At 46.5% G+C, this 14,293-nt stretch overlaps 2 protein-coding genes across 2 annotated transcripts in view; one reads left to right on the forward strand and one right to left on the reverse strand.

The window, feature by feature from the left end:
• The window catches only part of LOC120048907 (probable E3 ubiquitin-protein ligase MID2), a 1,198,409-nt gene that overhangs the window by 527,817 nt on the left and 656,299 nt on the right, over positions 1–14,293 (forward strand). The window lies entirely within an intron of this gene.
• LOC120047815 (complexin-2-like) lies at positions 3,497–13,658 on the reverse strand. Its single transcript, XM_038993354.1, has 3 exons — positions 13,475–13,658; positions 5,930–6,117; positions 3,497–3,694 (listed from the first exon to the last, which is right to left on the reverse strand). Exons 1-3 carry the CDS (start codon positions 13,656–13,658, stop codon positions 3,497–3,499), a joined length of 570 nt encoding a protein of 189 aa, XP_038849282.1.

A 14,293-nucleotide genomic window follows, 5' to 3' on the forward strand; every position in this document is an offset into this window, starting at 1 on the left:
CACATAAGATTGAAAGACACTTATTAAACAGGGTCTATATGAATCAACAACATGGTGTCACGTCACGATAGAAAGACACACACATAGTATAAACATACAGTACAAGTAGTAGTACACAGACATTATTACAATGGCTTCATCATATTTCTCCTTGTCTTTTCTCTGCATATACACTTGTCTACACGTTAGGATACAGTTGGTGAGAAGGGTTTAGACACATAGCTTAACAAAACTGTATTTTTTTCTTTACAGAAAACAAACATTATCATTTTTTTTGCAGTTTAAACAATATGGCTTTACCTAGTGAAAACCCTATCAGAGCTAAAAAAAAAAAAAAAGTTAAGAATAATTTACTCATAACCTATGATTATTGAAATGTTTTTGTTCATTTTTCAAATATATCAATCTTCAATGTCATGTAGCTATGTACGTTATTAGAAAGATATGAGAATTTCTTACAATAAAACTTCACAGGATTTGGTCTTTGGAAAGTGAAACCCAAAATGACAACAGTATTCATAACAACTGTATGTTGCCAGCCTATTTCTACCGCTGTCAACAAGACCAAATACGGACCCCTTCCTTAGTTCTGGACCACTTCCTTAGTTCTGGACCACTTCCTTAGTTCTGGACAACTTCCTTAGTTCTGGACCACTTCCTTAGTTCTGGACCACTTCCTTAGTTCTGGACCCCTTCCTTAGTTTTGGACCCCTTCCTTAGTTCTGGACCACTTCCTTAGTTCTGGACCACTTCCTTAGTTCCTAACAACTTCCTTAGTTCTGGACCACTTCCTTAGTTCTGGACCACTTCCTTAGTTCTGGACCACTTCCTTAGTTCTGGACAACTTCCTTAGTTCTGGACCACTTCCTTAGTTCTGGACCACTTCCTTAGTTTTGGACCCCTTCCTTAGTTTTGGACCCCTTCCTTAGTTCTGGACCACTTCCTTAGTTCTGAACCACTTCCTTAGTTCTGGACCACTTCCTTAGTTCTGGACCACTTCCTTAGTTCTGGACCCCTTCCTTAGTTTTGGACCCCTTCCTTAGTTCTGGACCACTTCCTTAGTTCCTAACCACTTCCTTAGTTCTGGACCACTTCCTTAGTTCCTAACCACTTCCTTAGTTCTGGACCACTTCCTTAGTTCCTAACAACTTCCTTAGTTCTGGACCACTTCCTTAGTTCTGGACCACTTCCTTAGTTCTGGACCACTTCCTTATTTACTGGTGACGAAAGAAATGATCATGTTTTTTTCAGTATCTTTGGATTTGATATTAATGAATTCAAACAGTAATTAGTTAAACATGTACCTTGTGTAAAACAGACACGTGGTATGGGAAGTGAGTAGTGAAATAATGACATAGGCAGTATTGGCTTCCTTCAATGTAATGCAGTGCTGATGTTTCCTTGTCTTTGGCACTAACCACCAGCTGCTAAATATGATGTTGACTAAAACATTTTTATAGAACTGTGCCTGTTTTTCTTCTTCTCTACACTGAATATGAATCGTGTGTATTCTATGGATAATTTGAGTGTATGATGTTGAATATGAATCGTGTGTATTCTCTGGATAATCTGAGTGTATAATGTTGAATATGGATCGTGTGTATTCTCTGGATAATCTGAGTGTATAATGTTGAATATGAATCGTGTGTATTCTCTGGATAATCTGAGTGTATAATGTTGAATATGAATCGTGTGTATTCTCTGGATAATCTGAGTGTATAATGTTGAATATGAATCGTGTGTATTCTATGGATAATCTGAGTGTATAATGTTGATGCAGTGATCTTTGTTTATAATGCAACAGTAAGTAAAGATGGTTTCTCTCACAAAAATGCAGTCTGTCTGTCAGACTGATAATTAGAGGTTTTATATTAGTCAGGTTTTTAAAGGGAAATCAAATAGTCCAGTTGCCTTAGTGTTTCATAGGTATGGGACCAGATCTATACATAGAGCCAGACTAACATTAAATACATACGTCAATAATGTGGCAGGTTTACTTCCTTTTAAGACAAACACCATATTATAAAGTTAAATTACGTCGTCAAACGACTTCAACGAGACCCTCATTTAACAGCTCCCCTGTTGGAGAAAGTCCTACGAAGGCACAGTCTAAACTAACTAAACTGGTGTTCTCAAAAAGACCTAGAATAGAATATCCACTTCCCATACAGTTACAGTAGCTTACTTACTATAAAAATAGAAAAAGCCAGTGAATTTAAAAGAAAGCGCTCCATCTTGAGATAAGTGTTGGCAAGTGCTTTTCAACCACATGAGCAGGAATGCCCATTGAAGTGTTCATTAGTACGGTGGATTGAACCCTGCTCTCTAATGCATGGCTGGACAGAAACTCCATACCCCAGTTAATACCAATGGACAACCAATCCAAATGCATCTACCTGGTGCGGTGGATCGATCTACCAATGTTGGAATGTTAGATAAGTGGATTTTTTTTTTTATATACACTTAGTCGGTGGTTGAGAGACCGACCAAAAGCTGTAGGGCGATATATAAGCACATTGTGTCTAGTCTAGAAAACAACAAATATTTCTGTAAAGGCAGTGAATAGCCACCTCCCACAGTTTGGCAAGAACCCCTCCACCCCTCCACCCCTCCTACCCCCCTCCCCCAGTCCCAGATCTCTCCTCCCCTCCCCCAGTCCCAGATCTCTCCTCCCCCTCCCCCAGTCCCAGATCTCTCCTCCCCTCCCCCAGTCCCAGATCTCTCCTCCCCCTCCCCCAGTCCCAGATCTCTCCTCCCCTCCCCCAGTCCCAGATCTCTCCTCCCCCTCCCCCAGTCCCAGATCTCCCCTCCCCCTCCCTGGACCCCCCTCCCCCAGTCCCAGATCCCCCCTCCCCCTCCCCCAGTCCCAGATCTCTCCTCCCCTCCCCCAGTCCCAGATCTCTCCTCCCCCTCCCCCAGTCCCAGATCTCCCCTCCCCCTCCCTGGACCCCCCTCCCCCAGTCCCAGATCTCTCCCCCCCTCCCCCAGTCCCAGATCTCTCCTCCCCTCCCCCAGTCCCAGATCCCCCCTCCCCCTCCCCCTCCCCCAGTCCCAGATCTCTCCTCCCCTCCCCCAGTCCCAGATCCCCCCTCCCCCTCCCCCAGTCCCAGATCCCCCCTCCCCCAGTCCCAGATCTCTCCTCCCCTCCCCCAGTCCCAGATCTCTCCTCCCCTCCCCCAGTCCCAGATCTCTCCTCCCCTCCCCCAGTCCCAGATCCCCCCTCCCCCTCCCCCTCCCCCAGTCCCAGATCCCCCCTCCCCCTCCCCCAGTCCCAGATCTCTCCTCCCCTCCCCCAGTCCCAGATCTCTCCTCCCCTCCCCCAGTCCCAGATCTCTCCTCCCCCTCCCCCAGTCCCAGATCTCTCCTCCCCCTCCCCCAGTCCCAGATCCCCCCTCCCCCTCCCCCAGTCCCAGATCCCCCCTCCCCCTCCCCCAGTCCCAGATCTCTCCTCCCCCTCCCTGGACCGAACCATGTGTTGTGGGTGTCGATGTGTTCATTACTTCTTGAACATGTCCTGCAGAGGTCCAGGGAGGAACTTGAGGACGGTGTCCAGAATGCTCTCCTCGTCCTCGTCGTCCTCGTCTCCGCACCCGGCTGGGATGGCCTTCTTGGCGCGCGTCAGAGACCCCTCACAGGCCTGCTCCATGGCTGCCTTCTCCTCCGCCTCCTTCTCCTCCTTCTTCTTCAGGCCATACTGCACGGATGAAGGGCAGAGAGTTAACAATAAACAGTATATATGAGGATGTCACTTTCAAAGAAGTAACACCCCCACCCCCCTGTTGAGGTCATATTGTGTTCCACAAGGTTTGATTCTTGGAACTATAGTGCCTTCAGAAAGTATTCACACACTTTGACTTTTCCCACATTTTGTTGTTACAGCCTGCATTTAAAATATATTAAATTGACATGTTTTTTGTCACTGGCCTACACACAATACCCCATAATGTCAAAGTGGAATTATGTTTTAAGAATTTTTTAAAACTAATTAAAAATGAATAAGTATTCAACACCTTTGTTATGGCAAACCTAAATAAGTTTAGGAGTAAACATTTACTTAACAAGTCACATAATAAGTTGCATGGACTCGACAAAACCTATTCCTATTCCCCCTCAGGAGACTGAAAAGATTTGGCATGGGTCCTCAGATCCTCAAAAAATTATACAGCTGCACCATCGAGAGCATCCTGACTGGTTGCATCACTGCCTGGTATGGCAACTGCTCGGACTCCGAAAGCAAGGCACTGCAGAGGGTAGTGCTTACAGCCCAGTACATCACTGGGCCAAGCTTCCTGCTATTCAGGACCTCTATACCAGGCGGTGTCAGAGGAAGGCCCTAAAAATTGTCAAAGACTCCAGCCACCTTAGTCATAGACAGTTATCTCTGCTACCGCATGGCAAGTGGTACCGGAGTGCCAAGTCTAGGTCCAAGAGGATTCTAAACAGCTTCTACCCCCAAGCCATAAGACTTTTGAACAGCTAATCAAATGGCTACCCAGACTATTTACACCCCCCCCCCCCCCTTACGCTGCTGCAACTCTGTTAATTAACTATGCTTGGTCACTTTAATAACTATACCTACATGTACATATTACCTCAATTACCTTGACTAACCGGTGCCCCCGCACATTGACTCTGTGCCGATACCCACTGTTTTTAGCCTCTACATTGATTCTGTACCGATACCCCCCTGTATATAGCCTCGCTATTGTTATTTTACTGCTGCTCTTTAATTATTTGTTACTTTTATTTCTTATTTTTTACTTATCTCTTTTTTTCTTCTAAAAACTGCATTGTTGGTTAAGGGCTTGTAAGTAAGCATTTCACTGTAAGGTCTACACCTGTTGTTTTCAGCATTTCACTGTAAGATCTACACCTGTTGTATTTGGCGCACGTGACAAATAACATTTGATTTGATTTGACTCACACTGTGTGCAATAATAATGTTTACCATGATTTTTGCATGACTACCTCATCTCTGTACCCCACACACAACATTATCTGCTAGGTCTCTCAGTTGAGCAGTGAATTTCAAACACAGATTCAACCACAAAGACCAGGGAGGTTTTCCAATGCCTCACAAAGAAGGTCACCTATTGGTAGATGGGTAAAAAAAAAAAAATCTAACATTGAATATTCCTTTGAGCATAGAGAAGTTATTAATTATACTTTGGATGGTGTACCAATACACATAGTCAGTACAAAGATACAGGTGTCCTTCCTAATTCAGTTGCCGGAGAGGAAGGAAACCGCTCAGGGATTTCACCATGAGGCGAATGGCAACTTTAAAACAGTTACAGAGTGTAATGGATATGATAGGAGAAAACTGAGGATGGATCAACAACATTGTAGTTACTCCACAATACTAACCTAATTGACAGAGTGAAAAGAAGGAAGCCTGTACAGAACACAAATATTGCAAAACATGCATCCTGTTTGCAACAAGGCACTAAAGTAATACTGCAAGAAATGTGGCAAAGCAATTAACTATTTGTCCTGAATACAAAGTGTTTTGTTTAGGGCAAATCCAATACAACACATTACTGAATCATGTTATGGGTATGATTGTAATCATTACGGGCTGGGGAGTTTTTAAAAAACATGTTTTCACTTTGTCCTTATGGAGTATTTTGTGTAGATGGATTAGACACAAAATCTATTTAATCCATTTAGAATTCAGGCTGTAACACAACAAAATGTGGAATAAGTCAAAGGGTATGAATACTTTCTGAAGGCACTGTACATTATTTCTAATTTACATTAAAGGCGCAATCTAGGATTAAAAGAACAATAAAACACTTTTTTAGGTACAGTATACAGGTGAAGGTTGGGGCTGGAGAAATGGAACAGTTTTTTTAAAGGGGGGCGGGGGTGGGGCTACATTGAATGTAAAATAGTTCCTGAGTAGTTTGTGGACTGCTGCAGTGCTCACCTTGTCCCTGATGGACTGTCGTACTACTTCTCTTTCTGACTCCATTTTCCGGTGCTTATCCTTCCTCTCCTCCTCCTGTTGTCTCAGAGCCTCCTGTCTCTCCTCCTCTTCCTCCTTCTTCTTCTTCACGACCTCTGGATCCTTCTCCTCCTCTCCTCCTAACATTTTCCCCATGTCTTTAGTGGCACCTTGAGGAAACAGTCACACACACAGAGCCAGAAGTCAATTCAATTAAAATACAGTAGACAGGTGTGTGCCTTTCCAAATCATGTCCAATCAATTGAATTTACCACAGGTGGACTCCAATCAAGTTGTAGAAACATTTCAAAAGTTTTTTCAATAGAAACAGGATGCACCTGAGCTCAATTTCGAGTCTCATAGCAAAGGGTCTGAACACTTATGTAAAAAAAGTATTTGTGTTTTTAATTTTGAAAACATTTGCAGAAATGTCTAAAAAACGTTTTTTTTGCTTTGTCATTATGGAGTATTGTGTGTAGATCGATGAGGGGAAAATTTATTTAATCACTTTTATAATACGGCTGTAACGTAACAAAACGTAGAAAAAGGGACGGGGTCTGAATACTTTCCAAATGCACTGTATATGATCATCTTTATAAAGTAAAGATCTTGATCCTGATTTAAAGAAGAGTGGTGAATTCCCTCCTTAGAACGCTAAAGGGTACTTCCAAGCTTCAAGAATGAGATATGAATTAGTTAGGCCTATGCTAATTCAGTTAAGGTCCATTTATGTCTTTGAAGTAAAAAGAGAGGGTCGTAGTGAGATTTCCATGAACTTGGTGGATCGAATCCCCAAGCTGACAAGGTAAAAATCTGTCGTTCTGCCCCTGAACAAGGCAGTTTAACCCACTGTTCCTAGGCCATCATTGTAAATAAGAATTTGTTCTTAACTGACTTGCCTAGTTAAATAAAGGTAAAATAAATACAAAATAAAAAAATACAACTGTGGCTATGAATGTATATTTTATACAGTATAAACAAAGATGTTGTGCCATCCTTCTTAAAAGGCCCAGTGCAGTCAAAAATGTGATTTTTCTATGTTTTATATATATTTCCACACTGTAAGGTTGGAATAATACTGTGAAATTGTGAAAATTACGATAATACACTTTTAGTGTAAGAGCTGTATAAAAACAAAACACCTGAAATGTCAGCCTGATGACATCACCTGTCGGTAAATTAGTTAATAGACCAATAATAAAGAGTGTTCCAAACTTCTCAGAGTAAGGCAAACAACTTCTTCAAGGTCTCAGAGTGAGTGACGTCAACGATTGAAACGCTATTAGCGCACACCGCTAACTAGCTAGCCATTTCACACCCCCGGTTACAGAGACAGTCTCTCTCCATTGGATATCACTGTCATCGTCCTTTGCACCTTTCCTCCCCGTCCCTTGTGTCCAGCTTGCCCTACAACATACCGTTAGTAGTTGGGTCACCATTTGTCCTTGCACACAAAGAATGCAATTTGGAGCTCAGTGCTAAAGTGGTCTCTCTTCATACATTCTTTGACTTGATGGTAATTATTTTTTTAATACCTCAATTATATATTCTAACAAAGCTCTCGTTTGATATATTCAGAGGATGGGAAGGACACAGACTGGGACAAATCATCCTTCAACAGTTGATGTCACGTCTTATGAATCACCATAACTAACCCTTTGACTGCATGGCACACAGCGTGTTTTGTCTAGCCTAGTGTGAAAACAGATAGAGAGAGAGAGAGAGAGAGAGAGAGAGAAGGGAGAGGGGGAAAGAGAGAGAGAGAGAGAGAAGGGAGAGGGGGAGAGAGAGAGAGAGAGAGAAGGGAGAGAGAGAGAGAGAGAGAGAAGGGAGAGGGAGAGAGAGAGAGAGACAGAAGGGAGAGGGAGAGAGAGAGAGAGAGAGAAGGGAGAGGGAGAGAGAGAGAGAGAGAGAAGGGAGAGAGAGAGAGAGAGATAGAGAAAAAAACAGGGGACATGGCCCATTGGCTTCCACAGGCTGCTAGTCAAAAGGCTGTTGCTGCTGAAAAATGTGTTAGGGATGGGGGGAAGATTGGAGAATGGAACTCATTTGAATAATGGATGACCCTCATTGGTAAATCATGCCCTCGTATGTCAAAAGTAAACCTAAATGTTGGACACTTTGGGATTAACTTTTAAAATGATGACCAGCATCAAGAAGAGCTCATGAAGATGTACTGCAGCTAGGCTGTTTCCCAAATGGCACCTTAATTCCTACATAGTACACTTCTTTTGACCAGAGACTTATGAGCCCTGGTCAAAAGAAGTGCACTAGGCAGGAGATAAGGTGCCATTTCTGCTGTAGGCTACAGTTGATCATCTTCATGAGCTCTCACAGAGCCACTTTGTACACTAGCTATCTGGCATTTTTCTATGCTCCAGGAGAAGTAACATGCCTATTACAGGTATTCTAATACTATTACAGGTATTATAATACTATTACAGGTATTATAATACTATTACAATACTATTACAGGTATTATAATACTATTACAATACTATTACAGGTATTATAATACTATTACAGGTATTATAATACTATTACAATACTATTACAGGTATTATAATACTACTACAGGTATTATAATACTATTACAGTAGATAACTGGACTGTTAGCGTCATGCCATAACAGATGACATGAGTGGTCAGTCTCATGGTGAAGATATAGCATCTGAGTGAGCTGGTGACTATGAACTATAGTGACTATAGTGAGCTGGTTATGACTATGAACTATATATATATACCTGGCGCTAACATGCGTCCTTTCTTCTGATCTTGTCCACATTCTGACTGGCCCACATTTTCAGAAATATTGTATGTCTACACATGGTATTTAAATGTGTCTCTTATCTGTCCATTGTGACCAGATTTCCTGGCCCCTCCCTGTCTGGAATTTATTTGACAGCTATTCTTTTATTTATTTATTTGAAGACACATATTGATGCAGCCTGTCAATGACTTTAGAGGACGGGATACTGATGACTTCAATGGTTTCACTGTCCAGATCTGTCTACACTTTATCCAGACACAATACGTGCCTGACTACCTCCAGAGGAGGTCGGGAAGATCTAAACATAATCAAATCACAATGCATCTTTTAATCGTCTACATCTGTCTGAAAATGTGGCCACTGTCAGGGTTGTGTGCGGCGAAGTAGCAGAGTCAAATGCAGGACACAGGTGTTGAGCGAAACACAAAACGTTTACTCAATAATCACAGCAAAATTCCACAAAGGGAATAATTACAAAACATAATAAGAAACAACAACAACCTCTAACGTAACAAACAATCACGGACAAAACAGAAATGAAAGCCAGAGGGTTAAATAGGGAACATAATAGGGGAATAAAAACCAGGTGTGTAATATGCAGACAAAACAAAACGAAACAGAAAAATGGATCGGTGGTGACTAGAAAGCCGGTGACGTCGACCGCCGAACACCACCCGAACAAGGAGAAGGGCCGACTTCGGCGGAAGTCGTGACAGTACCCCCCCCTTGACGCGCGGCTCCAGCAGCGCGACGACACCGGCCTCGAGGACGACCCGGAGGGCGAGGTGCAGGGCGATCTGGGTGGAGACGGTGAAACTCTTGTAACATAGATGGATCTAGAATGTCCTCCACCGGTACCCAGCATCTCTCCTCCGGACCGTACCCCTCCCACTCCACGAGGTACTGAAGGCCCCTCGCCCGACGCCTAGAATCCATGATGGCTCTTACGCTATACGCCGGGACCCCCTCGATGTCAAGAGGGGGCGGAGGAACCTCCCGCACCTCAGATTGCTGGAGCGGACCAGCCACCACCGGCCTGAGGAGAGACACATGGAACGAGGGGTTAATACGGTAATCAGGAGGGAGTTGTAACCTATAACAAACCTTGTTCAATCTCCTCAGGACTTTAAATGGCCCCACAAACCGCGGACCCAGTTTCCGGCAGGGCAGGTGAAGGGGTAGGTTTCGGGTCGAGAGCCAGACCCGATCCCCCGGTGCATACACCGGGGCCTCACTGCGGTGGCGGTCGGCACTCACCTTTTGTCTCCTGATGGCACGTTGTAGCCGTACGTGGGCAGCGTTCCAAGTCTCCTCTGAGTGCCGAAACCATTCATCCACCGCAGGAGCCTCAGTCTGGCTCTGATGCCATGGTGCCAGGACCGGCTGGTAACCTAGCACACACTGAAAAGGTGATAGGTTGGTAGAGGAGTGGCGGAGGGAGTTTTGGGCCATCTCGGCCCAGGGGATGTAAGCTGCCCACTCCCCCGGCCGGTCCTGGCAATAGGACCTCAGAAACCTACCCACATCCTGGTTTACTCTTTCCACCTGCCCGTTGCTCTCGGGGTGGAAACCTGAGGTAAGGCTGACCGAGATCCCCAGGCGTTCCATAAACGCCCTCCAGACTCTAGACGTAAATTGGGGACCCCGATCAGAAACTATATCCTCAGGCACCCCGTAGTGCCGGAATACATGGGTGAACAGAGCCTCCGCAGTTTGTAGAGCCGTAGGAAGACCGGGCAAAGGAAGGAGACGGCAGGACTTAGAAAACCGATCCACAACGACCAGGATCGTGGTGTTACCCCGCGACGGGGGAAGATCCGTCACGAAATCCACCGATAGGTGTGACCATGGTCGCTGTGGAACGGGAAGGGGTTGTAATTTCCCTCTGGGCAGATGTCTAGGTGCCTTACACTGTGCACATACCGAACAGGAGGAAACATAAACCCGCACGTCCTTAGCTAAAGTGGGCCACCAGTACTTCCCAGAAAGGCAGCGCACCGTCCGACCGATACCAGGATGACCAGAGGAGGGTGACGTATGAGCCCAACAGATCAAACGATCGCGAACATCAAACGGAACGTACATACGCCCAGCTGGACAGTCAGGTGGAATGGACTCTGTACGTGACGCCCGTTCGATGTCCGCGTCCACCTCCCACACCACCGGTGCCACCAGGCGAGAGGCTGTAATTATGGGAGTGGGATCTGTGGACCTCTCCTCTGTATCATACAGCCGGGACAGTGCATCTGCCTTAACGTTCTGGGAACCTGGTTTGTAGGTAAGGGTGAAATCAAAACGGGTGAAAAACATGGCCCACCTTGCCTGGCGAGGGTTCATTCTCCTCGCTGCCCGTATGTACTCCAGATTGCGGTGGTCAGTCCAAATGAGAAAAGGGTGTCTAGCCCCCTCAAGCCAGTGTCTCCACGCTTTCAGAGCCAAGACAACAGCCAGCAACTCCCGGTCCCCCACATCATAGTTTCGCTCCGCCGGGCTGAGCTTCTTCGAAAAGATAGCACAGGGGCGGAGCTTTAGTGGCGTACCCGAACGCTGAGACAGCACAGCCCCTATCCCCGCCTCGGACGCGTCCACCTCAACTATGAATGCTAAGGAAGGATCAGGATGAGCCAGAACTGGAACCGAGGTAAACAGAGCCTTCAGGTGACCAAAAGCCCTGTCCGCCCCAGCTGTCCACTGCAGTCGCACCGGTCCTCCCTTCAGCAGTGAGGTAATGGGAGCCGCTACCTGACCAAAACCCCGGATAAATCTCCGGTAGTAGTTGGCAAACCCTAAAAAACCGCTGCACCTCCTTTACCGTGGTTGGAGTCGGCCAATTACACACGGCTGAAATGCGGTCATTCTCCATCTCTACCCCTGACGCTGAAAAGCGGTACCCTAGGAAGGAGATGGATCGTTGGAAGAACAGACATTTCTCAGCCTTGACGTACAGGTCATGCTCCAACAGTCGACCAAGCACCCTACGCACCAGAGACACATGCTCGGCGCGTGTAGCGGAGTATATTAGAATGTCATCTATATACACCACTACACCCTGCCCGTGCAGGTCCCTGAAGATCTCATCCACAAATGATTGGAAGATTGATGGAGCATTCATTAACCCGTACGGCATGACGAGGTACTCATAATGCCCAGAAGTGGTGCTAAATGCTGTCTTCCACTCATCTCCCCCTTAATACGCACCAGGTTGTAAGCGCTCCTGAGGTCCAATTTTGTGAAGAAGCGCGCCCCGTGTAATGACTCGGTCATACTGGCTATGAGTGGTAGCGGGTAACTGTATTTTACCGTGATCTTATTTAATCCTCGATAATCAATACACGGGCGCAAACCTCCATCCTTCTTCTTCACAAAAAAGAAACTCGAGGAGACAGGTGAGATGGAAGGCCGAATGTATCCCTGTCCCAGCGATTCGGTGACATATGTCTCCATAGCCACCGTCTCCTCCTGTGACAGAGGATACACATGACTCCTGGGAAGTGTAGCGTCTACCAAGAGATCTATCGCACAATCCCCCGGTCGATGGGGTGGTAATTGAGTCGCCTTCTTCTTACAGAAGGCGAGTGCCAAATCGGCATATTCGGGAGGAATGTGCATGTTGGAAACCTGGTTTGGACTTTCCACCGTAGTGGCACCTAAGGAAACACCTACACATCTACCTGAACACTGACAGGACCATCCCTTGAGAGTCCTCTGTTGCCACGAAATAATAGGATCATGAGAGGCCAACCAGGGAAGACCCAACACAACAGGAAACGCAGGAGAGTCGATCAAAAAGAGACTAATTCTCTCCTCGTGATCCCCCTGCGTTCTCATAGCGATGGGTACTGTGACCTCCCCAATCAGCCCCGACCCCAAAGGACGACTATCTAAGGCATGTACAGGGAAGGGAACATCAACAGGAATAATAGGGATCCCTAATCTATGCGCTAAAGAGCGATCAATAAAGTTCCCAGCTGCGCCTGAATCTACTAGCGCCTTATGCTGGGGATGCGAGGAAAACTCAGGAAATTCTATATGTAACCACATGTGCGCAACAGAAGACTCTGGGTGAGTTATGTGCCTACTCACCGGAGATGACCCATCAGTGCTCCGCCTGCTACCTCGACTTCCAGGAGAAACACCCCAGCACCGGACAGCAGTGTGTCCTCTGCGTCCACAGTTGGTGCATGGAGTGGTCCTCCCTCCGGTCTCCCTTCTAGCAGCCCCTCCTAACTCCATCGGTGTAGGATCCAAGGGGCTGGGTAATGGAACGGGCGGACCCCGATCTAGACGTCCGCGGGAGGCCAACAGGTTATCCAGCCGGATAGATAAATCCACCAGCTGGTCCAGGTTAAGAGTGGTGTCCCTGCAGGCTAACTCCCTACGAACGTCCTCTCGTAGACTACACCTGTAGTGATCGATCAGGGCCCGCTCATTCCATCCCGCACCAGCGGCCAGAGTACGGAAGTCCAGGGCGAAATCTTGAGCGCTCCTCATCCCCTGTCTGAGATGAAACAAACGCTCTCCCGCCGCTCTCCCTTCAGGTGGATGATCAAAGACCGCCCGGAAGCGGCGAGAGAAGTCATCATAGTCATCCAGGGTTTGGCCCTCTCTTCCCCAGATGGCGTTAGCCCACTCCAGGGCCTTACCAGTCAGACAGGAGATGAGGGCGCCCACTCTCTCTCATCCTGAAGGGGTCGGATGAACAGTTGCCAGGTATAACTCCAACTGTAGGAGGAACCCCTGACACCCGGCTGCTGTACCGTCATACGCTCCTGGGAGCGAGAGCCGAATCCCACTGGGTCCTGACGATGGAGGGATGACCGGTGGAGTAGGGAGAGACGCGGGTGGGGGTGATGGGGTATGATTTACCGGGAGACTTCCTCTCTCCCATCGGTCCATTGTCTGCAGCACGCGATCCATAGCGGTCCCTAAACTGTGTAACATGGTCGCGTGCTGTTGAACTTGCTCCTCGACTGGGAGAGAGGGGCTGGCTGCGCCTGCTGACTCCATTTGAAGTTTAGGTCCGTGATTCTGTCAGGGTTGTGTGCGGCGAAGTAGCAGAGTCAAATGCAGGACACAGGTGTTGAGCGAAACACAAAACGTTTACTCAATAATCACAGCAAAATTCCACAAAGGGAATAATTACAAAACATAATAAGAAACAACAACAACCTCTAACGTAACAAACAATCACGGACAAAACAGAAATGAAAGCCAGAGGGTTAAATAGGGAACATAATAGGGGAATAAAAACCAGGTGTGTAATATGCAGACAAAACAAAACGAAACAGAAAAATGGATCGGTGGTGACTAGAAAGCCGGTGACGTCGACCGCCGAACACCACCCGAACAAGGAGAAGGGCCGACTTCGGCGGAAGTCGTGACAGCCACTATCAGAATGTGGACAAGATCAGGACAAAAGATGCATGTTAGAACCAGGTGTAAAAAGGGTTTTAGTCTTCTCTCCATGTTTTGACCTGCTGGCAGTAACTCCTCAGCTGTCTGTCTGTTTGGAGACTGATTGAAACAGGCCCGCAATTAGCAATCCCTGCTAATCTAATGTGGTCAGTCAGAGAGCC

This window comes from Salvelinus namaycush, chromosome 5, assembly GCF_016432855.1.
Source record: "Salvelinus namaycush isolate Seneca chromosome 5, SaNama_1.0, whole genome shotgun sequence".
NCBI lineage: Eukaryota > Metazoa > Chordata > Actinopteri > Salmoniformes > Salmonidae > Salvelinus > Salvelinus namaycush.